The sequence below is a fragment of the Pleuronectes platessa genome, chromosome 3, assembly GCF_947347685.1.
Source record: "Pleuronectes platessa chromosome 3, fPlePla1.1, whole genome shotgun sequence".
NCBI classification, from domain to species: Eukaryota; Metazoa; Chordata; class Actinopteri; order Pleuronectiformes; family Pleuronectidae; genus Pleuronectes; species Pleuronectes platessa.
The window spans coordinates 21,517,319-21,541,123 of record NC_070628.1 but is presented as its reverse complement, the minus strand read 5'-3'; the positions used below and the strand labels follow the sequence as shown (position 1 = coordinate 21,541,123).

The window sequence follows — 23,805 nt, the reverse complement described above, 5'->3', positions numbered from 1 at the left end:
CACATGAGAATAAAGTACTTTAACAGACGCGACGCTCATACTTTTTACACCAAGTTACACTGCGTGAGTCAAGATAACTTAACAAGCCCTCCTCAGTTTTACCTGTTTTGAGTGTCGGGCAGAAATCACATCGCGTCAACACCCACCGTGGCCCTTCACGATGCTTGTTTTAATTAAACAGTCGGATTCCCCTGGTCCGCACCAGGTCTCATTCAGCTGCCCTCCAACGGCCCGCCTTCCGCGCCGGCGCCGTGAGGTGCCACGGGATGAGGACCTCCCGGTGCCGCACACTGAGCCTCCGGCGGCGCGGAGAGGAGGGCGACGGAGGGACTGCTCCCCCAGCCGCTGCACGTGCCCAGCGGTTTTACCACAAATATGAACATCGGCCAATGATATCGGTGAAAGTCAAGTTTATTACCGATAAGCCGATATCAGTAAACGAGGCGAATATCGGCCGCTACCGATGTTCGGCCGATATATCGGTGCATCCCTAATGTATATTAAAATGGAATTGGATTGTCAGAAAGTTTAGGGGAAGTATCCTGGACAGAACAAATGCAAAAACTCAGGGAAGCATCTGGAATAGTTGACTACTTAAAGCACCATGTTAAGGCCCCTTCAGTCATCATCAGGCGACATCACTAAAACAACTAGAAAGTCACTCAGTCAAATTCATACCTTCACCATTGACATCAGTCTGATTTGTTTCATTTAAATTCACTAGATCTTTTCATGGATTTTCACAGAATTACACACACTCACAATTATCAGTCCCCTAAACATCTCAGATTTTTTCACCAAGATTTTAAAAGATTTTAAAGAAGCTTTAAAATTTTTGAAAGAATTCTGAAAATACAAGAGGCTGAAACGCCAAATTCGTCTTTGTGTATTTAATAGGGGCTTTCTGGAGAAAGGATCAACACAGAGAGACACATGGATCTCAGCGTGAAGATGGTAAACAGTCAAATGCAAGGATCTGATATAGGAGAACTAAGGCTGTTTGTCTAAGCCAGTCAGACTGGTTCTATAGGCGCAGTTGGAAACAGGCATTAAAACACAGGAATAAATTATTTACATGTTTCTTTTGGAGATAGAGCAGACATAAATTCAGTTCTTTGGAGAATAAATAAGTGATAAACAGGTCTTAAAGTTTTCAGGTCACACACAGTTCAAGATCATAAACAGTTCAGGTCATTAATTAAGTAGACAGGTCATAAAAATCTTTAAACAGGTCTGCAAAAACTTAATTTTCAACTACAAAATAGGTTTCAACCACACAATGTCAAACACAGTCATTTTTCCTCTCCGAATTATTCTCTCAGAAATCAGTGAAAATTTGGAAAACTTCCTTTTCCTGGATCAGCATCGAAATGAAGTGGTTTCCTCCCTGACACATACCGTAGTCATCCACCAAGTCTGTTTCGTAGTTTGTGTTAATTTTGCCAACTGACAAACAAATGCTGATTCAAAACCAAACCTCCTATCACTACCCTGTGCCAGTCCCATAAAGAAACGTGAAAAGAATCTGAAAATGAACGCAAGTCCAAAGTGATGATATTTGGTCTATACTTTCAGTTTTGATTATTTGATTATTTGTCTTATCAGAATGAAGATCAACCTCCATAGGGGGGTGTGGTTAGCTAATTTAGTTGCCGTTATCATTGTCACTCTAAGCACATTGTGATCCCTGTTTATAAAGGCCCTTTGTAAATAAAGTTGTTTATAATACTGTTCTAAGAGCTGTAAAAATACTTTCTCAGTAAGGTGTGACTAAAAGTTGTCTTAGTGAAGGAATGATGTCAAGCTCCTCTTACTAATCACTTTTTGTAAAGGTTCCTGTATAAAGGAAGTTATTAAGATGATTCATTTGAGAGCTGTGCAAACCCTTTCTCAGGATATCACTCAAAGTTGGATTCACGTAGCAATGATGTTTAACCCTTTTGTGAATAGCATCTAACCTTCAAGGGGGTGTGTGAACTGCTTTGTCTCTCCCTTTCAGTAACACTTAGAACACACTTACCAACATCGAGTGCGAGGAAAACCTTTTTAGCACATTCTTCTTCCAGTTAAGCCCCTCACGCTGAGTCAAACATTTACCTTGTAGTAATAAAACTTAAATAGGGAAGTGAGTTTTGAAACAGTACACTAAACAAGCAATACATGCAGCAGCACAGCAAGTCCAGTAATTGGTGATAAGACTTGGTCTGTCCATATAATAAAAACAATCAATCATTTTGAGAAATTGGGAAATCTAATCCGCTGTTATTTGATCTTTACATTGCACTCCTAACTTCAAAGATCAGTCATTTAAAAAATCATTTCAACCAGTGACGTCCATTTTCAGTTTTATCATGCATAGCGACCCATTGCATTCTGTATGGATCCAGATCAGGAATTTCTTTCACTTTCTTTTACATTATGAATTTGGGCGTTTTCAAAAATTTTCTTAATTTCTCACAGATTCGTGGATCTTAAAAAAATCTAACATGTTCTGGGGACTGCTATGTACGAGTGTGTGAAATAAGGTGCAGGACAAAATATAAATCTGGATGTTGTGAACTTAAATTTCATACAGGGACAGTTTGGCCTTTGTGGCGGTATGCGCTCTACTGAGTGTCTTCTAGTTTGTTTGTTTGATTGTTGTCAGTAGAATTAGACAAAAACTGCAGGACAGATTATCATGAAACTTGGTGGAAGGATGTGACATGGGTCAAACAAGAATCCATCTGCACACAATCTTTAACAGTTTTGACAATTTCCCAGGAACTAACATAACAATATCACCTGATCAGACATATTAAGAGAACTGATATCTATGAGTGTGCGTAATTTGGTTCAGCTCGACTGAATTCAAGGGGACTGTTTGGCCTTGGCGGAGGTATGTTCTTTAATGATCACCATTCTAGTGGAAATATACTTCACCCCAACAATTTTTCCAGAAACTGACACAAATGGTATTTGTTCCGTCAAACCTGAACATGAAAACAGTGAGATGCTGTTAAATGATGTGGGACCTTGGACCTTTTTTAATAGGTTCATCCACTACAACAGTCTGTCCCGGTTGTTGACCGGAGGAGGTTAATATTGCTGGAATGTGCAAACCTGTCAAAAGCAAAAGGGCTCCTGTACTGTACGTTGACCTGGGAATGATTGAAGAACCATAGCATATATTGACAAAGGGCTTTTGCCTGTGTGTTGGTTATGTTTGAATTGGATCCTTTGTCCTATATTCATTATTAAGTAACTTTTTTTAGCTCACATCAAACCAGCGTTATCAATGACCTGCTTATTTGTTTCAACAATGATCTCCTCCTTTTGTCCTCTGCACACAGAGACGGGCCTATAAATGATCATGCTCTCGCTCATTAGGCATATTTCACAGAGAGGTTTTGCAGCATCTACTGGATTTCCACTCACTCTCTCAAGGTGAGTACAAACACTGGCAAAGTTGAGTCATGATCATAATGTGAACATATGATTTTCATACATCTCTTTTGTGTTTTTCAGCAAGTTTGTGTCGTGGATTTGGTCCATGATGGAGATGCCTGGGGGTTTACTTTTGCTCCTAATTTTGCAGTTTTTTACAGACAACACTTCAGGTAAGTCAATCTGACTTTCTGTCATCTCGATGTCATCTTAAATTTCGTCTCATCCGATTACAGAGTGAATGTTGGTGAACATTTAAAATTAGCAGAATGTGTTCACAGACCAAACCTCACAAGTATGACTTTTTATTTTACACTATCTCTAAGTTTTAAATCTGTCCTTAAATAACTTTAAATCAGCCTCCCAGCTCTGTCAGTGCTTCTGGATCTGACGTATCTGGATATTGTAAATTCAGAGTTGCCAACTATTTAATCATTCAATCAAAATGTATTTCTATAGCCCATATAACAATTTTCCTCTTAAGGCTTGGCAAGGTGTGAGACCCTCTGTCTTTAACCTTTGACAAGCGTGAGGGAAAACTACCAAATAAATAAACATATTAGCAGGGGGGGAGGGGGGGGGGCCTCAGAGAGAGCTGAAAGTGACATTCATGAGAAAAGACAGAGTCTAACTGTCCAAGTCCACAGAGTGAAGTAATAGAACCTTAGGACTTATTAAAAATGTATCGTATAAAAAGATAGCATAAATTGCTTCCCTGTAACCCTATTACTCTTGCAGGGTGTGAAGAACACCCACCACGCTCAGTTTAAGCGATGTCCTTTCAGATTTCATTGATTTCGAAATTCATTTTAACATGAGAATTATCAACGATACAGATCCACTGATGTTAATAAATATCACTTTTCTGTTTAACTGCGCTCATAGACAAGTTACATTTAATTCTAGCAGTTCAATCTTGGTTTACACGGTTTCATTTGGAGAAGCGAATAAACTTTTATAAGAGCATGGATCAAACAAGAGCATGGATCAAACTGTCTTTGTACTTTTCACAGGGACACTTGTCTCCAGCTGTGATTCATGTCACACTGAATCCATGTGCCAGGAGTCACTGGAAAGAGGAGACACGTTCAGTGGCCCGGTCCTCTCTTGTGTCTGTAAAGATGGCTTCGTAGGCGACGGTCTCACCTGCTACGACACAAAACTCTGCAGTGACTCTTCGTGCTGTAGCCAAGGTTATCACTGGTCCCAAGACAGCGGCTGTGTTGAAACTGACGAGTGCTCCCTCCCAGACCCACCGTGCGCACCGCCTCAGGTGTGCCACAACACACCAGGCTCTTTCATATGTATTGAGCCTTCCTCCACCGCCAGATCTGGGCCCTCTTCCAAATCTGTCCAGTTCAGGTGTAGAAACACTGTTTGTCCTAAGGGCATGGACTGCATCAGTAAAAATGGGGTCGCCAGCTGCGCTGACCCCTGTGAGCTCTACACTGAGCTGCACAATGACTGGCGTTCGGCAGATAACAAAATGAATCCGAAACCACGCTGTGACAGAGATGTTAACTGGCAAGGCTGGTATCGTCTGTTCCTGAATAAAACCAGTGCCCATGTTCCTGAGAGGTGTGTGGAGAGAAAAAGGTGTGGAACACAAGTTCCCCTATGGATAACAGAGCCTCATCCAACACAGCCTGGAGTGATTGTTAATCGGAATGTATGTGGTAACTGGCTCTCCGGCTGCTGCTCTTATACAACGGACAAAATCAATGTCAAACTCTGCAATGGAAACTACTACGTCTACAAACTGGTGAAGCCGAACATATGCTATCAGGCCTACTGTGCAGGTACTGAAAGTCCTCTCTTTAACAACAAATTCAATTTTCCCATTTAATCCATCCATTGTAAGCGTTATAGAGAATATAATGTCCTTTTGTTTGAATATTTAAATTACATTTTATGAACAAAAACTCTTTGTTGCACACTGATGTTTTTCATTGTCAACAGAGGTGGACAAAACAGACGTTGTAGTTCCTTTGACCACTCCTAGTCCAGGACAGCAAGGCACCTCTAAAACAGCAGCAGTGCACCACACCACAGTTTCACCAACCACATCTGATCCAGGATCTCAGACCTTCACCTCTGCTGCACTCACATCTGACACCCCTGTTACAACAGCAGCAGTGCCCCACACCACAGATTCACCAACCACACCTGATCCAGGATCTCAGACCTTCACCTCTGCTGCACTCACATCTGACACATCTGGAACAACAACAGCAGTGGACAACACCACAGGAGTCGAGGGACAGGTCCGCCTGGCCAATGGAGGAAACAGCTCCTGCTCTGGCAGAGTAGAGATCTTCCTCCGTGGACAGTGGGGGACGGTGTGTGATGACCAGTGGGACCTGGTTGATGCTCAGGTGGTGTGCAGACAGCTGGGTTGTGGCAGGGTCCTGTCAGCACCACGAAGTGCACGGTTTGGACAGGGCAGTGGACCCATCTGGTTGGATGATGTTGTTTGCTCCGGCAGCGAATCACAGCTGACAGACTGCCAGCACCGAGGGATTGGATCTCACAACTGTGGTCACAGTGAGGATAGTGGCGTCGTCTGTGAAGGTAAACGCTTATTTGAAGATTTAAAGCCAATGAAATCTGCCTGTCAGACAACATAGGATAACACTATAAAACAGAAATATGGACTATGGGCTTCACACTGATATCAATGGAGTTTTAATAGAAATCCTATTGAAGTCTCTCTTTCATCTGTGTCTCTAAACAACAGTATTTTGTTGCATGTGTTTCTCGTAGCTGCTTCACCAGTGAGAATAATCTGTTATTTACCATCTCATCTTCTTTTGTCCACACCTTTATTTACTGACTTTTTTTTAACTTTTTCTTTAGTCCAGCGCCCTCCACTCCAGCCTCCTCAGCTCATCTGTGGACGTGATAAAATCCAAATGGGGCTAAATATGGCTGCCATAACAGCCATGGGTTTGAACCCACTCTCCGGAAACCTGGCAGTTCGCAACTGCTCCTGGGTCAGAATGCATAATGATGTAGTTTGGTACGAGGTGGACGCTCAGGCAGGTGCATGTGGAAACACACTGATGGTAAATACTTTGTTCCTTTTCAAGTTATGTCCATTCATTTATTATTACGATAATTAAGACTTAGCTATTGGTTCCCAAATGTACTCCTCTGCAGGGAGCTCAGATTAGCAGGAACTTGCAGAGACAATATCTTAAACCCAGATCTTCTGCCTGTGAAACAAAACCACTTAAACTGTTATAGAGCTTCAAGTGACTGTTAATTGAACAACTCTGTCTTTCAGACCAACCGTACACACGCCATCTACTCCAACATTTTATTTCTCACCCGAGGAAATGTGTCCTTCTCACGTCCTGTGAGTTTTCCCTTCTCCTGTGCGTATCCTCTCGACACAGACACCAGCATGAATGTGGCAATCAGACCAGTGCTGCCGTAAGTACCTTTTCATTGAATACGACAATCACTCACTTTTAACAGTTGTAAAATGGTCAAGACGAACCTGGTGAAAATTGGTCTAGTCTATGCTACTTTTAACCAATCATGTCAGCGTAGGCATGCACTGCTGTTTGCCACAGTGGCTTTATACCTCCAGGACACATCAATGTCACCTGTGTATTTTTAGGTCATCATAATAACAAGGCTTATACTTTTGACAGAACTGCAGTTGGCCTCTCAGGCTTAGGAAGCAAAGCTCGAGCCTCCATGTCTCTGTTCCGCACCTCCAACTTCACTCAGCCTTATCCATCTGGCTTGATCACGCTCCCTGTGGGCTCACCTCTGCATGTGGGCGTCTCTGTATTAGTCAGAGACCCAAGCTTTGTAGTTGTCCTGGAGAACTGCTACGCCTCTGACTCATCAAACCCCAATGATACTGCACGATACTTTTTCATCCAGAACAAGTAAGTGTTCCTCTTCATCATTATGCTTTGTGGTTTATATTGGAAATCGGGGAAAAGACTGTGTATGATGTGATGTATAATGGCCCACATGACATGCTCCATCCTCACTGCCAGGTGCCCCACTGACCGACAGCAAGTGGAAGTGATCGAGAGCGGCTCATCCCGACAGGCTCGGTTCTCCTCTCTGTTTTTCCTGATCCACGGTGAATACAGTAACATTTACCTTCACTGCAGCCTCAGCCTGTGTGACCAGAGGAGCTCCAGCTGTGCCCCAGTACGTCACAGGTTTCACATTATCGATAGCATTATCGATCAATAGTCACTGCAGCTTTGCACTGGTTTTGATTGGATCTGTTATTCCCCCTCCTTTTCATAGTCTTGCAGAAGGAGGACATCTCGCTCTGTTTCCAGCTCTGCTCCTCTGAAGCCCCTCACCATTGGACCAATCACTTGTGAGTATGATTAACTATGAGCTCTCAGGATTGATGTGTCAACACAATGATCAATACAGAATGAATCACCATGTTTATACTCTTTCCTCTTTATCTTCAGGGTCCAAGTCACCTGAGTGAGCTGGAAACTTATCGTCATAATACAAACTCATTTCATAGTGTGATATTATTTTGTTTTTAAATTTCTTCATAAATTGATTATAAAAAACACATATTAAATTGCATAATTGAATCGTAACACATACTGGTTTTCCTGATTTGTATTAGCTGTGTAATGAGGTGTGAAATGATTGAAGAAAATAAAAATCAAGGTGAGAGTACATTTCTCTACTTCTCTGTGTTTATTTTCATATATATTTTTTTATAAATTATAAATTGATAAGTCATATCGACTTATCAAGCAGATTATTAATGTACACTCATACATACTGAGGCAGGCAATAACAGTGGTTAAAGGGAAGGTGCAAAAGCAAGTGTGCATGTAGTCTGTTGTGCAAAGACATAATGTCAATAGAGCAAGTTGTCCTTTTATTTTATGTGGGGAGGAGAAGACAGTGGAAGTTTTTGGAGGTGTAAATTTAATTTTTTGGCCTGATGGTAAAAATCTGTCTTTGAGTCTTGGAGTCCTGCATTTCAGACTGGTGTGAGGAGGTGATGCTGAGTGGGGTCTTTGGTTGTGTTGCTGGCTCTTCTGAAGACTCCCTACTGGTAGATGTACTGCAGCATTTTTGCACAGCAACTTTCTCTTTGATTTTGTGTGGTGTGTATAAGTTTGATATATGCTGTGATATTGTAGTTATAAGTTTAATGAAAGTTAATGCTAGTAAGGTTTTCCACAGGCTTTCTCTCTGACTCTCAAATTATCTGTTTAACATCAATACAGACACACGCATATCTCTACACCTAGTTACCTCCTCCCCCACTTCAGAAGAAAGGGGGGGGCTGTTAACTTTAGGGGGCCAAACCACCATTTTGAAAGCATGCTAAGGAAGGTGTGAATTTTGGTCAGCCATTTGAGACACCCTGATTAACATAGTCACACAAACACTCACATTCACATCTTTGTTAAGTGTTAGTAATTTGTATTTTTATACTTTATTATATTCATAATAAAGGTTTTTCTTTCAGAAAATGTTGTCATTAATGTTAAATAAGTGAACTTTGCCATCCCTTACTCTGTTAAGAACTTTATAACCTTCACTGTTCATTATATAATCTTTAATAGTAAATATTGAGATTTCTAATTGAACTAGATCTTAATCAATAAATTGGCTATCTTTTCACTTCCTTCAAAGAGTGGTGCCCCGAGACAACTTTAACCAATTAAAGTCATGATTTAAAATTAATATTTTAAGTATTTATATTTATATTTTATTTGGATAATCAAATTAATTGAATGCCTAAAGGCACACCATTCTATGGTAACACTTTTTAAGCATTATTGCACAACATGTATGGTGCCACGTGTGAGGCAGAGTAGGGTTGGCAAAAAGTCATGACTTAGCAATATTAATATGTCTTGCCAACGCCAGAAATAAGTGGATTTGGAATTTGCAGTTAAGCCAAAGGTTCCAATTCATTCCACTAGTCTGCCATCGGAGTATACATTCAACCGTATGTACAAACAAGTGCATTGTGGTGACATTTTATTTACTCATAAATGTAATGTTTATTAATAATTAATTATTAAGAACTACCATTTTAAGTCCTCATAGTGTTACGCTAAAAGATTGCTATCGTTGCTAATTATTCTAGTTGAATGTTCCTTGTTGAAATTTTAATAATTTCTTTTAACATTTGAATATCACATATTCAATGTGTAGAACAATTTGTTTCTTCCCTAGCACCGAGCCTGACCCCTGGCTATCCTGAATTCATCAACAAGTTGAACTTCAATGAGTGTAATAAAGAAATAGATTCTCTATTTAATGACAGGTGTGATTCACAAACAGCGTCAAAAGGTCCATTGTTGAGAAAGAAATTTCCACAGGCAAATCAACCTTGCCTGTCAGAGGGAAGCAGCCATGGCAAAGGAGGTGAATGCCTTAAGAGCACAAAATGCTTTTCTCCACAAGGAGGTTCAGACTGCTAGTAAAAAAGCTCTGCACTATTTGGAAGACCTGCACTAAGCAGAGTCAGATATATTTTCACACAAGGAGGAATTGTTAAAACTTAGATTAGAAGGCGCGGCCTCACATCAGTTTCTGAACCAATGTGATTCTGGTTATTCTGATTCAAACACCTCCAATAGTGTACAGTTAACTCCCAAGGGGGGACAGAGTCCCATTCGACCCGAAGTCTTTTGGAAATAAATCACTCTCTGATCCTCCACTGACAGGAAGAGGTCACAGCTTCCTAACCTCCCATCTCTCTGACTCTGAGACTGACATTGATGACATATGTAGTTTATCTTCAAGAACACATTGTGCCTCATACACTTCCCATCCACTGATGCATGACACATTTCTCCGTGCACAACTCTCGAAGGGGGGGACTTCAACATTCAAAAACGTTTTAGCACCTCCCCCTCAACCAGAGAGACCTGTAGCAGGAGATGCACGTGTCTGGACCTCACAGTGTCCGCGCTTTGAGCTGCTAGAGCTTCTAGCTAAAGATATTGAAGAATTTGATCCAGACAACTGTGATAACAATATTGATAATTACTTCAGAGAACTAGATCTCAGTTAAAGCGATGTGTCAAATGCTACAGAAAGATAGAAGGTTCGACTTGTGTTAAAAACCAGCTCTACAGCTGTTCACAAGTTAATTCGGTCACTTCCTTCTAGTGTTGCAAGTAACTACAGAGAGCTCCGTCATGCACTAGTAGAGGAATTCTCTTCTACTGCTGATGAGATAACAGCCATTGTTACAGCATCCGAAATTAAACATTGAATTCGCTAAAATCAACAACAAAAAAAGTACTTAACATTTCTAATTACCCATATATGAATTTTGGGATGAGCAGAATTAGAACAGATACATTTTTTTTATAAATAAATGATAGAGTCATTGCAGTGAGAAAAACATGACAGATCAGTCAAATTGATCCCCCTTGTGGCTGGCTATAGTGGCTACAGGTCATAAGTCCCGCATCCTTCATAAAAGTGACACTAAAAACTCAAAGTACTCTTCAAATAAAGTTTCTCCAAACGTGTTTGTTATTTTATGTAGTTAATATCACGATAATCCATGTCCAAGAGTCCATTTCCCCAGATAAGATGTATTCGTTATTTGCCACTATAAACACACTCTGACCTCCTCAAGCTTTTATTTTGTTACTTCCTGTTTAGTAAGGGCATTTTAGCAGACATTTGACCAATCTGGGAACTAAATCCTTACCAAGAAATTTCTTCACAATTGTGTTTAGGAAGGTGTGTAATATCATGTCTTAAAGTGTTGCATTTAGCATTTAACATTTAACATTAAACATTTAAGTGTAACATTTAACATTTGGATTTAAATATTTAAAATATCTCTAAGTTGACAAATATTGTTGTAAATGTTAAAAAAAGTGACTCTCAAAAATTCACACCAGTTTTTTAAACATGGTTTGAAGCTAAATGTGACAAAATGTTTCTGTTATTTTCAGCGTGAGATGCTTTACAAACGGCACCCAATATCTCTCTCTACAACTTATCTTACAATTTACAAATGTCACATTTTCTGTTTTCTCTCTAAACCTAGTGAAGAGCACAGGTTATTCATATTGTACTGTTATTGTAACTCTGAATTATTTGTCTAATTCGAATCTTGCTTAGCTGACTAGATAGTATATACAAATGCCCAGATGTTACCATCCAAATGAACTAAAAAAAAGGTGCAATTCCTGACGCTGCATGGGGGATGTTGGGAAATGTCTTTGTGGAACCACATGGCCGCATTTCCTGGAGCAAGTCTCCCGAACTCAGTCTCCCAGGGTGCAACATATTTTCTTTGTTCTTGGCAAAGCCAAGGAACTCAGTCACCCAGGGTACAACAGGTTCCTTTTGTTTCAGCAACTTCACGCAGAAGTGTGAAAAGCCACAATGCTCACCTCCTATTGGTCACTCTGGCCCATGACCTGGAGGTCACCGGGCCTATATAAGACCAAGGTCTGCCCCAATTCTTCCTCTTTCCATCGACCCTCCAAGGACAGCAGGCGGCCAGCTCTTCTCCTGCATTCGCCGAGGGGGGACCGGGCTGCACCAGCTCATATCTTGTCTTCCCACCCAACAACCGGAGGTCAGAGCTGCAGCTTCCAACTCATCTCTTCAAGGAAATCTTCACGCAGCTTTTCCAAACTCCTAGCAGCGACTTGATGTCCTGCAGGAAAGAACTCAGAACCAGCATCTGAGCGCGCAGCTCCATAGCAACGCTAAGGCCGAGACCTTACACAAAGCCAGGAGACGTCACAGAACTGCAAACTGCACAGCAACTTTCTCTTCGTTTTTGTGTGGTGTTTATTAGTTTGATATATGCTGTGATATTGTAGTTATAAGTTAAATGAAAGTTAATGCTAGTTAGGCTTGCCACAGGCTTTCTCACTGACTCTCCCATTATCTGTTTAACATCAACACAGACACACGCATATCTCTACACCTAGTTACCTCCTCCCCCACTTCAGAAGAAAAGGGGGGGGGGGGGGGGGGGGCTGTTAACTTAAGGGGGCCAAACCACCATTTTTAAAAGCATGCTAAGGAAGGTGTGAATTTTGGTCAGCCTTTTGAGACACCCTGATTAACAAAGTCACACACACACTCACATGCACATCTTTGTTTAGTTAATAAGTGTTAGTAATTTGTTTTTTTATACTTGCAAAATTCTTTCACAAATGTTCTGTCATTAATGTTGCATAAGTGAACTTTGCCAACCGTTACACTATTAAGAACTCTATAACCTTCACTGTTCATTATATTCTTTGATAGTAAATATTGAGATTTCTAATTGAACTAGATCTAAATCGGACTGATCTTAATCAATAAATTGGCTATCTTTTCCCTTCCTTTGAAGGGTGGTGCCCCGAGACAACCTTAACCAATTAAAGTTATGATTTAATATAAATATTTTAAATATTTATATTTTATATTTTATTTTTATAACCAAATTTATTGAATACCTAAAGGCATACCATTCTATGGTATCACTTTTTAAGCATTATTGAACAACAACTCTTTTTCAGTGTTTCACACTCTGAAAACCTGGTACACAACGTGCACCCTTTCAAAACTAAAGTTTCAGAACCAACATACATGCACCACACTTCAGAGCAGCATTGACAGGGTTTCAAACCTGGAAAACAAACTGAGAATGCTGCACTTTAAAAGAACGAATACTTAATACAAAATACTATTTGAAGAGATTTTAATTTATTTTGTGAAACATTATGTTAGACTTTACTCTGACAATTTAAATTCCTTTTTATCAGATTTCAATTGATGTGACCAACATCATGGGCTCCTTTTGTGTCAGCTTACCCTTGACTGGCAGCTTTGGAAGTCGTCTATTTGTGTCTGTGTATGAGAACGTGTGTGTGAGTTGTATGTGTGTGTGTGTGTGTGCGTGTGAGAGAGAGAGAGAGAGAGAGAGCTAGAGCGCTATCACGTATATACACTGTCATATTTTTCTCTTCACCTCCAGGACAGCAGTGAACCCCCAGACTAGTGTCTGTACTACTACTGGAGGGATCATCACTGGTGAGTCAACACTCACTTAAACTCTCTTCTACCCTCTTGTGGTTATCTGTGATATCATATTTTCTCCAAAACCTCTCCCCTGCTACTTTACAAGCCAGTTCTGCGGGGCGGGTATTGTTTTGTGTGTGTGTGTGTGTGTGTGTGTTTGTGAGATCATGATAATATATGGTCCTGCAGACACTTACTGTAGCCAGAACAACCACAGAGGTTTGGGGTACATTGACGGGGGTCTATCTCTCTGTCCACCCGTCTGTCCATGGGCAGAAATTATCAACATAGTAACATTCAAACTGTACAAAAGATACAATCACAGAACTTCACAGGCTGTGGTCTGACCTGTGAGTACTAAGCCGTCATATACGACTCCACTAATGACTACTGAGTAACTTATGGACTCACATTGGTTTGGCTTTTTTTCAACCAATAAAACAGCTAATTTAGACACTCATGAGTATGCTCATCACAGAAGAGATGGATTTCTCTAAAACAGAGCATCACATAAAGTGCTGTTCCTTTAGATGCCGCAACCTTGTCTTGCTTTACATTAAAATGTTTGCTTTTCTGGGTCCATTAAACATCACATAGTTCCTGATGTCTTATCTCGGTTTTCTCCCATTCTTTTCATTTTAAATCATTATCATTAAAGCAATCTGTTTTACTGAATGTAATCATGTGACTTCTTTTTCTTGAGTTTGCCTGTTTAATAAGATTGAAAATGAGAAGTTCCTGTAAATGTCTTTACTGAAATGTTCAAATCCTTTCCGAATCCTTTCTAAGAACAGCACACTAATTTGTTCACTGTTTTTTGTAAAGTAACTAACAAAGCACTTTTCGCATACAAGAGTTATTAAGTGCTTTGCAGAGCCCAGAAAGTAAAAAACAGTTAAGCCGTAAGAAAAGTAAAAACAGAAGACGAACACACACAATAGAAAATAACAATATAGTGTCCAGTAAAGTGCCAAAGGAGTGACAAACTACCTCCATTGACTGTCAGTCAGTTATCCAGTGGCCAGAGATGTCACCTTTTTCCCCTCAATAGATAAGATAAGATGCATTTATTCGTCCCAAACACATTCACAGTCATGCAAAGGCACACTCATGCAGGTAGGGAAATTTAATCTCTGCTTTTGACCCATCTGGTGCAGTACACACAGAGCAGTGAGCAGCCATGTACAGCGCTCGGGGAGCAGATGTTGGGGGAGTAAGGTGCCTTGCTCAGGGGCACTAGACAGGGTAGGGAGACTCTTGGATTTTCGGACAGATCAATCCAGGTTCGTCTTTTGTTATCTCTCCGTGGAGTCGAACCAGAGACTTGTTGCACTTCCTTGTACTTTGTATATGCAAACCCTGACACTGGAGATGATTGTGCAATCTTCATCATTTGACCACTAAGTTACCCGTGCTCAAAATCATGCAACCAGACGTCTTATAATATGTTTCAAAGAGTTGTATGTGTCTGAAATCTGTATTTTTTTACCAACAGAGCCCTCCCTCTGAGAGCTGCCAGAGACCAAATCTGAATTTACAGTATCTCGATTTTTTTATTCATAGGTTTACAATGAGAACGGTAATATAAAATATAACTGTACTTTTTCAAGGATTGTTAGTGAATAAAAAGTGAATATTTTGTGTGTTTGAATGTCTTTATGTGCAAAAACGTTTGAGTCAATGTGAAGCAATGGTACATTTACCATCCATCCTTACTTCATCTCAGCTGTTTCTCCTTTGAGGGTTGCAGCAAGGTTGAAGCCAAAGAGAAAACCGACACAGACACAAGGAGAACATTCAAACCCCAAGAAAGAAAGTGGAAGACACATGTATATCAAAATGGAATTGGATTGTCAGAAAGTTTAGAGGAAGTATCCTGGACAGAACAAAGGCAAAAACTCAGGGAAGCATCAGGAGTAGTTGACTACTTCAAGCACAATGTTAAGGCCCCTTCAGTCATCATCAGGCGACATCACCAAAACAACTAGAATGTCACTCAGTCAAATTCATACCTTCACCATTGACATCAGTACGATTTGTTTCATTTAAATTCACTAGATCTTTTTATGGATCTACACAGAATAACAGACACTCTAATTATCAGTTGTGTATTTTTAATAGGGGCTTTCTGCAGAAAGTATCAACACAGAGAGTCACAGGGATCTCAGAGTGAAGATGGAGAACAGTCAAATGCAAGGATCTGATATAGGAGAACTAAGGCTGTTTGTCTAAGCCAGTCAGACTGGTTCTGTAGGCGCAGTTTGAAACAGGAATTAAAACACAGGAATAAATGATTAACATGTTTCCTCTGGAGATAGAGCAGACATAAGTTCAGTTCTTTGGAGAATAAATAAGTGATAAAAAAGGTCTTAAAGTTGTCAGGTCATTAAGTATTTAGACAGGTCATAAAAGTCTTTAAACACGTCTGCAAAAACTTAATTTATAACTACAAAATAGGTTTCAACCACAAAATGTCAAACACAATCATTTCTCCATTCCGAATGATTCTCTGAGAAATCAGTGACATTTTCCCAGGGAATAAAATAACAAAAACACATGATCAGACATATTAGGAGAACTGATATCTATGAGTGCGTGTAATTTGGTTCCGCTCGACTGAATTCAAGGGGACTGTTTTGCCTTGGCGGAGGTATGTGCGCTAATGATCACCATACTAGTTGAAATATATTTCGACCTAACAATTTCCAGAAACTGACGCAAATGGTATTTGTTCCGTCAAACTGACTGTAAAAGCCTGAACATGAAAACAGTGAGATGCTGTTAAATGATGTGGGACCTTGGACCTTTAATGAATATGTTCATCCACTACAACAGTCTGTCCCGGTTGATGACAGAAGGAGGTTATTACAAAATGTAAGGAATGTGCAAACCTGTGAAAACCAAAAGGTCTCCAGTACTGTATGTTGACCTGGGAATGATTGAAGAACCATAAAATATATTGACTAAGGGCTTTTGTCTGTGTGTCGGTTATGTTTGAATTTCATCATTTTGTCCTACTTTGATTAATAAGAGATGATGTCATATCAAACCAGCTTTATCAATGATCTGCTTATTTGCTTCACAAATTAGCCCTTTCTGTTGTCCTCTGCAAACAAAGACGGGCCTATAAATGATCATGCTCTTGCTCACTAGGCAAATTTCACAAACAGGTTTTTCACCATGTACTGGATTTCCACTCACTTTCTCACAGGTGAGTACAAACACTGGCAAAGGAGAGTCATGATCATAATGTGAACATATGATGATCAGTGAGTTTGTCGTTGATGTGGTCCATGATGGAGATGCCTGGGGGTTTACTTTTGCTCCTAATTTTGCAGTTTTTTACAGACAACACTTCAGGTAAGTCAATCTGACTTTCTGTCATCTGGAGATAAATTTCATCTCAACCGATTACATAGTAAATTTTGGTGAATAATAAAAATGAGCAGAATGTGTTCACAGACCAAACCTCACAAATGTGACTTTGTTTATTTTACATTCTCACTGTGATCAAATTTTTAATGTGTCCTTAAATAACTTTAAATCCTCCTCCCAGCTTTGTCTGTGCTTCTGGTTCTTACATATCTGGACATTGTATGTTCAGAGTTGCCAACTGTTTAATCATTCAATCAATATGTATTTCTATAGCCCATGTTCACAAATAACAATTTGCCTCTTAAGGCTTAGCAAGGTGTGAGACCCTCTGTCGTAACCTTTGACAAGAGTGAGGGAAAACTACCAAATAAATAACTATACTAGCGGGGGGGGGGGGGGGGGGGGTAGAAGCCTCAGAGAGAGCTGAAATTTACATTCTTGTGAAAAGATAGTCTAACTGTCTGTTCAAGTCCACAGAGTGAAGGAATAGAAGCTTAGGACTTATTAAAAATGTATCAAATAAAAATATAGCATTAATTGCTTAGTCCCCACAACCCTATTACTTTAGCAGGGTGTGAAGAAAACCCACCACATTCAGTTTAAACGATGTCCTTACACATTTTATTGATAATCTGTGTGGCATGGCCTATTTTTTGTTTTATGACAAACAAACAAAAAATTGCACATCAATGTTCAGCCTGTTGGCTGTTGAACAGGGAAATGTGTTCAATGTTCTGAACACTGAACACATTTCCTTGTTCCCTGAACACAGTGTTGTATTTGTTTCTCGTAGTTGCTTCTCCAGTGAGGCTGGTCAACTCTGACAACCGCTGCTCTGGCAGAGTGGAGATCTACCATGCTGGACAGTGGGGGACAGTGTGTGACGATTCCTGGGACCTGAACGATGCCAATGTTGTTTGCAGACAGCTGGGCTGTGGCAGGGCTCGTTCAGCACTGCAAAATGCTGCTTTTGGACAGGGCAGTGGACCCATCTGGTTGGACGATATAATTTGTTCAGGAAGGGAGCCATCGATAACAGACTGCAGACATCCAGGGTTCGGGGTCCACAACTGTGGACATAATGAAGATGCCAGCATCATCTGTTACAGTAAATGTTTATATTTATTCAATGTTGGGTCCAGTTGTTATTGCTCACATTTGACTGGAAAATTGCCTCATTGATACATTTCAACATATATTATTATTTTATGGTGCAATATGTCAAATGTGCAGTAAATGTTTATGTCAAGAAAGTAAACTAGAGTTGTGTGCCTCAGGATAACTTCATCGTTTATATCTTTATCTAGAGTGACACTCAGTAGAGCACAAACCTTACCTCTGCTTACAGTTAATCCCACACATATTTGTCTATTTCTAATGGTAGAAATATAAAAGAAAAAAAGGAAGTGGTCTGATAACCTAAATCATTTATCCGTCGTACAAAACATAGTTACAGAAAGTGGAAAAAGATCCTCAATCCAACCCTTAATCTGCATCCACACAAAATGTACATGGTTCTTCCAGGCCCAAGCCCCAGCTCTACACCACGTTAGGTTGAAATCAGTTCAGTAGTTTTGAGCACAATCCTGCTGAAGAATATACCAACAAACTAGAACATCACTCAGTGGCGCACGTACCACAACCAAGGGCCGACAGTCCCCTTAAATTAATTTGAACTGCATCAAATTTCACACATTCATAGATATCAGTTCCCTTAATGTTCCAGATTGGATTTCATCAAGGTCAATGAATTGTTTCCTGGGTAAATGGTCAAAATGTTGAAAAACGACCTATTTCACAAAGTTAAAGAAAGTGAAAAAAAAACTGCTGGATGTGACCCCTAAGCTGAATCTGCTCCAAAATACAAGTTGACCCACATCACATTCTTCCAACCAGTTTTGTGAAAATGTGATCGGTAATTTTTTTGCGTAATCTTGCTAACAAACAAACATAATAAAGATAGATAGAGATAATAAAAAAGATGTTTTCCACATTAATATTGATGGAGGTGCAGACTGTTGTTGTCTTGTGGGTTCACATAGATTTTTCTTTCAGTTCAACCAGGACCGCCAGTGGACAACACCACAGGAGTCGAGGGACAGGTCCGCCTGGCCAATGAAGGAAACAGCTCCTGCTCTGGCAGAGTAGAGATCTTCCTCCTTGGACAGTGGGGGACAGTGTGATGACCACTGGTTGATGCTCAGGTGCTGTGCAGACAGCTGGGTTGTGGCAGGGTCCTGTCAGCACCACAAAGTGCACGGTTTGGACAGGGCAGTGGACCCATCTGGTTGGACGATGTCATTTGTTCAGGAAGGGAACCATCGATAACAGACTGCAGACATCCAGGGTTCGGGGTCCACAACTGTGGACATAATGAAGATGCAAGTGTTGCCTGTGAATGTAGGTTTACTTCTTATATCTTAAATGTTTTTATATGATATTGCTCATTACACACAGTGACATGTTAATTGAAGTTCTTGTCTTCGTCTCATCTGGTATTTACCTTCTCATCTTCTTTTCTCCACACTTTTATTTACTGATTTTTTAAAACTTTTTCTTTAGTCCAGCGCCCTCCACTCCAGCATCCTCAGCTCATCTGTGGACGTGATGAAATCCAAATAGGGCTAAATATGGCTGCCATAACAGCCATGGGTTTGAACCCACTCTCCGGAAACCTGGCAGTTCGAAACTGCTCCCGGGTCAGAATGCATAATGATGTAGTTTGGTACGAGGTGGACGATCAGGCAGGTGCATGTGGAAACACACTGATGGTAAAATATTTGTTCATCTTCAAGTTTTGTCCATTCATTTATTATTACGATAATTAAGACTTATCTATTGGTTCCAAAATGTACTCCTCTGCAGGGAGCTCAGATTAGCAGAAACTGGCAGAGACAATATCTTAAACCAAGATCTTCTGCCTGTATGACAAAACCACTTAAACTGTAATAGAGCTTTAAGTGACTAATAATTGAACCACTCTCTGTCTTTCAGACCAACCGTACACACGCCATCTACTCCAACAGTTTATATCTCTACAGAGGAAAAGTGTCCTTCTCACGTCCTGTGATTCTTCCCTTCTCGGGTGAGGCTGGGGAAGCTTGTCTCTGACACCCGGACCATCAGCACCGGAGCCCCACAGGGTTGTGTGCTCTCTCCTCTCCTCTTCTCCCTCTACACGAACAACTGCACCTCCAGCCATCCCTCTGTAAAACTTCTGAAGTTTGCTGACGACACAACCCTTATTGGATTAATTTCCAATGGGGACGAGGCCGCCTACAGAGAGGAAGTAAACAGCCTGGCTTCCTGGTGCAGCCAGAACCACCTGGAGCTGAACGCTTTAAAAACTGTAGAGATGGTAGCAGATTTCAGGAGGAGCCCAGCTCAAACCGTCCCTCTCACCATGTGCAACTCCCCACTGCCAAGGACAAGGGCAGACTGCAGCGGATCATCCGGTCAGCTGAGAAGGTCATCGGCTGTGACCTGCCGGCTCTCATAGATCTGTTCCACTCCAGGACCAGTAAGAGAGCAGGCAAGATCATTGCTGATCCTTCCCATCCCGCTCACCACCTGTTCCAGAGACTCCTGTCCGGAAAAAGGTTCCGGGCCATCAGGACTAAAACCTCGCGTCACCTGAACAGTTTTTTCCCAATGGCAGTGGGGCTCACAAACAAGCCTCTGCATCACACTGACTCCGCATCACACTGACTCTGCTGACCCCCTGCTGATTTGTTGTTTGTAAAGTGCACCAACCACACCAAGGCAATTTCCTGTATGTGCAAATATACATGGCAATAAAAAGAATTCTGATTCTGATTCTGATTCTGATTCTCCTGTGCGTATCCTCTCGACACAGACGCCAGCATGAATGTTGCAATCAGACCAGTGCTGCCATAAGTATCTTTTCATTGAATACAACAATCACTCACTTTTTACAGTTTTAAAATGGTCAAGACGAACCTGGTGAAAATTGGTCTGGTCTTCTACTTTTAACCAATCATGTCAGCGTAAGCATGCATTTTTTGTGGTTTATAATTGAAATGGGGGGAAAAGACTGTGTATGATGTGATGTATAATGGCCCACATGACTCAATCCTCACTGCCAGGTGCCCCACTGACCGACAGCAAGTGGAAGTGATCGAGAGCGGCTCATCCCAACAGGCTCATTTCTCCGCCCTGTTTGTCTTGATCCACGGTGAATACAGTGACATTTACCTCCACTGCAGCCTCAGCCTGTGTGACCAGAGGAACTCCCGCTGTGCCCCAGTATGTCACAGGTTTCACATTATCGATAGCATTATCGATCAATAGTCACTGCAGCTTTACACTGGTTTTGATTGGATCTGTTATTCCCCCTCCTTTTCATAGTCTTGCAGAAGAAGGACATCTCGCTCTGTTTCCAGCTCTGCTCCTCTGAAGCCCCTCACCGTTGGACCAATCACTTGTGAGTATGATTAACTATGTGCTCTCAGGATTGATGTGTCAACACAATGATCAATACAGAATGAATCACCATGTTTTTCCTCTTTCTTCTTTATCTTCAGGGTACAAGTCACCTGAGTGAGCTGGTAACATATAATACATACATAATATAATGAGTTTGTTATAACTCATTTCATAGTGTGATATTATTTTGTGTTTGAATTCCTTTATTCATAAATTGATAATAAAAAAACATGTTACATTCCATAATTGAATCGTAACACTGGTTTTCCTGATTTGTATTAGCTTTGTAATGAGGTGTGAAATGTTTGAAGAAAATAAAAATCAACGTCAGAGTACTTTTCTTCTTCTCTGTGTTTCTTTTCACATATAGTTTAAATAAATGCACAGTCATATCGACTCATCAAGCACAATATAAATATACACTCACAGATACTGAGGCAGGCAATAAATGTGGTTAAATAGAATGTTTAAAAGCAAGGGTATATATAGTCTGTTGTGCAAAGACACAATGTCAGTGTTTGGATGTGTTCATCAGTTTTTATGGCCTGAGGGTAAAATCTGTCTTTGAGTCTTGGAGTCCTGCATTTCAGACTGGTGTGAGGAGGTGATGCTGAGTGGGGTCTTTGGTTGTGTTGCTGGCTCCTCTGAAGACTCTCTGCTGGTAGATGTACTGCAGAGATGAAGGCCTGATCCTGTGATGTGTGAATAAATGTGATACAACCTTTTCTGCTCATAACAAAGGTAAATCCAGATTACATGATTAATATTTGTGATCCTGATGTGGTCATCTCCCAACCAAATATTTAGGTGTCACTCACCCCTGCCTTCCTGTGTTGTCGTATGAGTGCCTCAGATATGACCTCCACAGGATGTCAGGATCATTTCCTCCCGACTTTTTCCTGAGATTGCTTTATAGACAGCACGATGCAGAGAAAGATTCTCCGCTCAGGAGTGTGACAGTGGTGTAAGAGTTAAACTTGTTAATGTAAGTGATGTCAAAGGAAGTAAAAAGTTATGCAGTGAACGTCAACTTCTCCTGCGCCACCGCTGCGTGCACATTTTCAAGATCCCAGAGGCCAGGATCGGAGACGTGGTCCTGGGTCTGCTGTGTCTCACACTGCTGGTCATGTTGATGTTTATGAAGACGGTTTGGGCTCTGATGACGCGCCCCGCAATTCTAAACTCTCCAGGAAACTAGTGTGGGCTGTTGCTACAAGTGAGGGCCTGCATGAGTGTGTGTGATGTTTCACTTTGTTAGAGGATAACATATGAATCAGTCCACTTTGCCTTCTGTTTGTCCTCCTCCTTATCGGTCACCTTCAGTGCGTAACGCTCTGGTGGTCGTTGCTGCCTCCTTCAAAGCATTTTCGTGGGATGCATACGGTTATCACATGTTCACAATCACTGGGAAAACCAGTGATTAAAAATCTCAAATTTTATACAGGGACAGTTTTGCCTTCGTGGAGGTATGCGCTCTACTGAGTGCCCTTCTAGTTTTTTATTAATTTTTTTTTCAGCAGAGTTACACAAAAACTACTGGACAGATTATCACGAAACTTGGTGGAAGGATGGGACATGAGTCAAACAAGAATCCATCTGCACACTATCTTTACCATTTTTGACAATTTTCCAGGGAATAACAACAATAAAACCTGATCAGACATATTAAAGGGGACATATTATGAAAATTCCACTTTTGTAGTGCTTCTACACATTAGTTTGGGTATCTGGCATGTCTACCGTCCCAAAAACTCTGGAAAAAAATCACTCCCGCGATTTGTTGTGGTTCCTCTATTTCAGAAACTATGTGCTAAAGTGCGTCCAATGGAATTTCCCCCGAAATAGACGTCATAGTCGAAAAATGCCCATTTAGTACATTCCCCCATAGCTCTATGCACTCCCCCACTACCACTCGACCCACCCCTAGATGTACCCTCCCACTTTATAGAAGCTCGGTCCACCGGTGTCCGCCATTTCATTCTTGAAAGCCTTGGAAACGCTTGGATTAGCTAACTAGCAGCATGAATCGGTGGTCGGCTGCAAACATGTCTTCATGTGACTCCAGCTTCAGAAGACACAAGATTGAGATGGATTGAGTTCATATATGATGGCAACGTTCCTGCCACCACTTTGAATCGGACTTTTTTTATCAACCTGGGCCAATATAACGCTGGATTCTCTAAAAGGTTGTTATTGAAAGAGGGGTCGGTGCCATCTTTCCATCGCAATACTGAAGACGAGGGAAATGTAAGTATTTTTTTTTTATAATCCTGGTATTTGCTTCTTTTAGACATTTTGTGTGGAGGCTAGTGCCGTTAGCATGTTGTGCCGTGTGTGTGAGGGGGTTGGGGGCTAGTATGTAGTGGTGGGGGACAGGTAGAGACTTTACAGGAGTTTTCATTAATCGAGGACGGCTGGCTAGTCCACGGTGAACGGTGATCACATGGCAGGTTCGTGAGTGTTGTGCTCTCCACGCTCCCCCCCCCCCCCCCCCCCCCCTCCGCTCGAGGGGCCGTAGCACCTACTACGAGCCCCTTAGCAGCT

General features: G+C 41.0%; 2 protein-coding genes across 2 annotated transcripts; both read left to right on the top strand.

Moving 5' to 3' along the window:
• The first annotated feature begins 3,352 nt into the window (after window positions 1–3,352).
• On the top strand, window positions 3,353–7,921 carry LOC128436448 (uromodulin). Its single transcript, XM_053418184.1, has 10 exons — window positions 3,353–3,426; window positions 3,508–3,599; window positions 4,440–5,234; window positions 5,386–5,997; window positions 6,283–6,491; window positions 6,713–6,861; window positions 7,086–7,328; window positions 7,443–7,602; window positions 7,705–7,780; window positions 7,881–7,921. The coding sequence occupies exons 1-10, from the start codon at window positions 3,353–3,355 to the stop codon at window positions 7,898–7,900; spliced, it is 2,430 nt and encodes an 809-aa protein (XP_053274159.1). The 3' UTR covers window positions 7,901–7,921.
• Window positions 7,922–18,875: 10,954 nt separating this feature from the next.
• Window positions 18,876–21,419, top strand: LOC128436437 (pancreatic secretory granule membrane major glycoprotein GP2-like; the record flags this gene model as incomplete). Its single annotated transcript, XM_053418177.1, is given in 7 exon segments — window positions 18,876–19,215; window positions 19,378–19,586; window positions 19,810–19,900; window positions 20,754–20,763; window positions 20,922–21,081; window positions 21,184–21,259; window positions 21,360–21,419. Coding segments are annotated over 7 exon segments (906 nt in total), but the record flags the coding sequence as incomplete, so codon positions are not given.
• Between the last annotated feature and the right edge of the window lie 2,386 nt (window positions 21,420–23,805).

What these genes read in the sequence shown, in the direction of transcription:
- LOC128436448 (XM_053418184.1), top strand. Translation starts at nt 3,353, where the DNA reads ATGCTCTCGCTCATTAGGCATATTTCACAGAGAGGTTTTGCAGCATCT. An exon ending in CATGTGGAAACACACTGATG is followed by an intron (nt 6,492 to 6,712) that starts GTAAATACTTTG and finishes TCTGTCTTTCAG; the next exon opens with ACCAACCGTACACACGCCAT. An exon ending in GGAGCTCCAGCTGTGCCCCA is followed by an intron (nt 7,603 to 7,704) that starts GTACGTCACAGG and finishes TCCTTTTCATAG; the next exon opens with TCTTGCAGAAGGAGGACATC.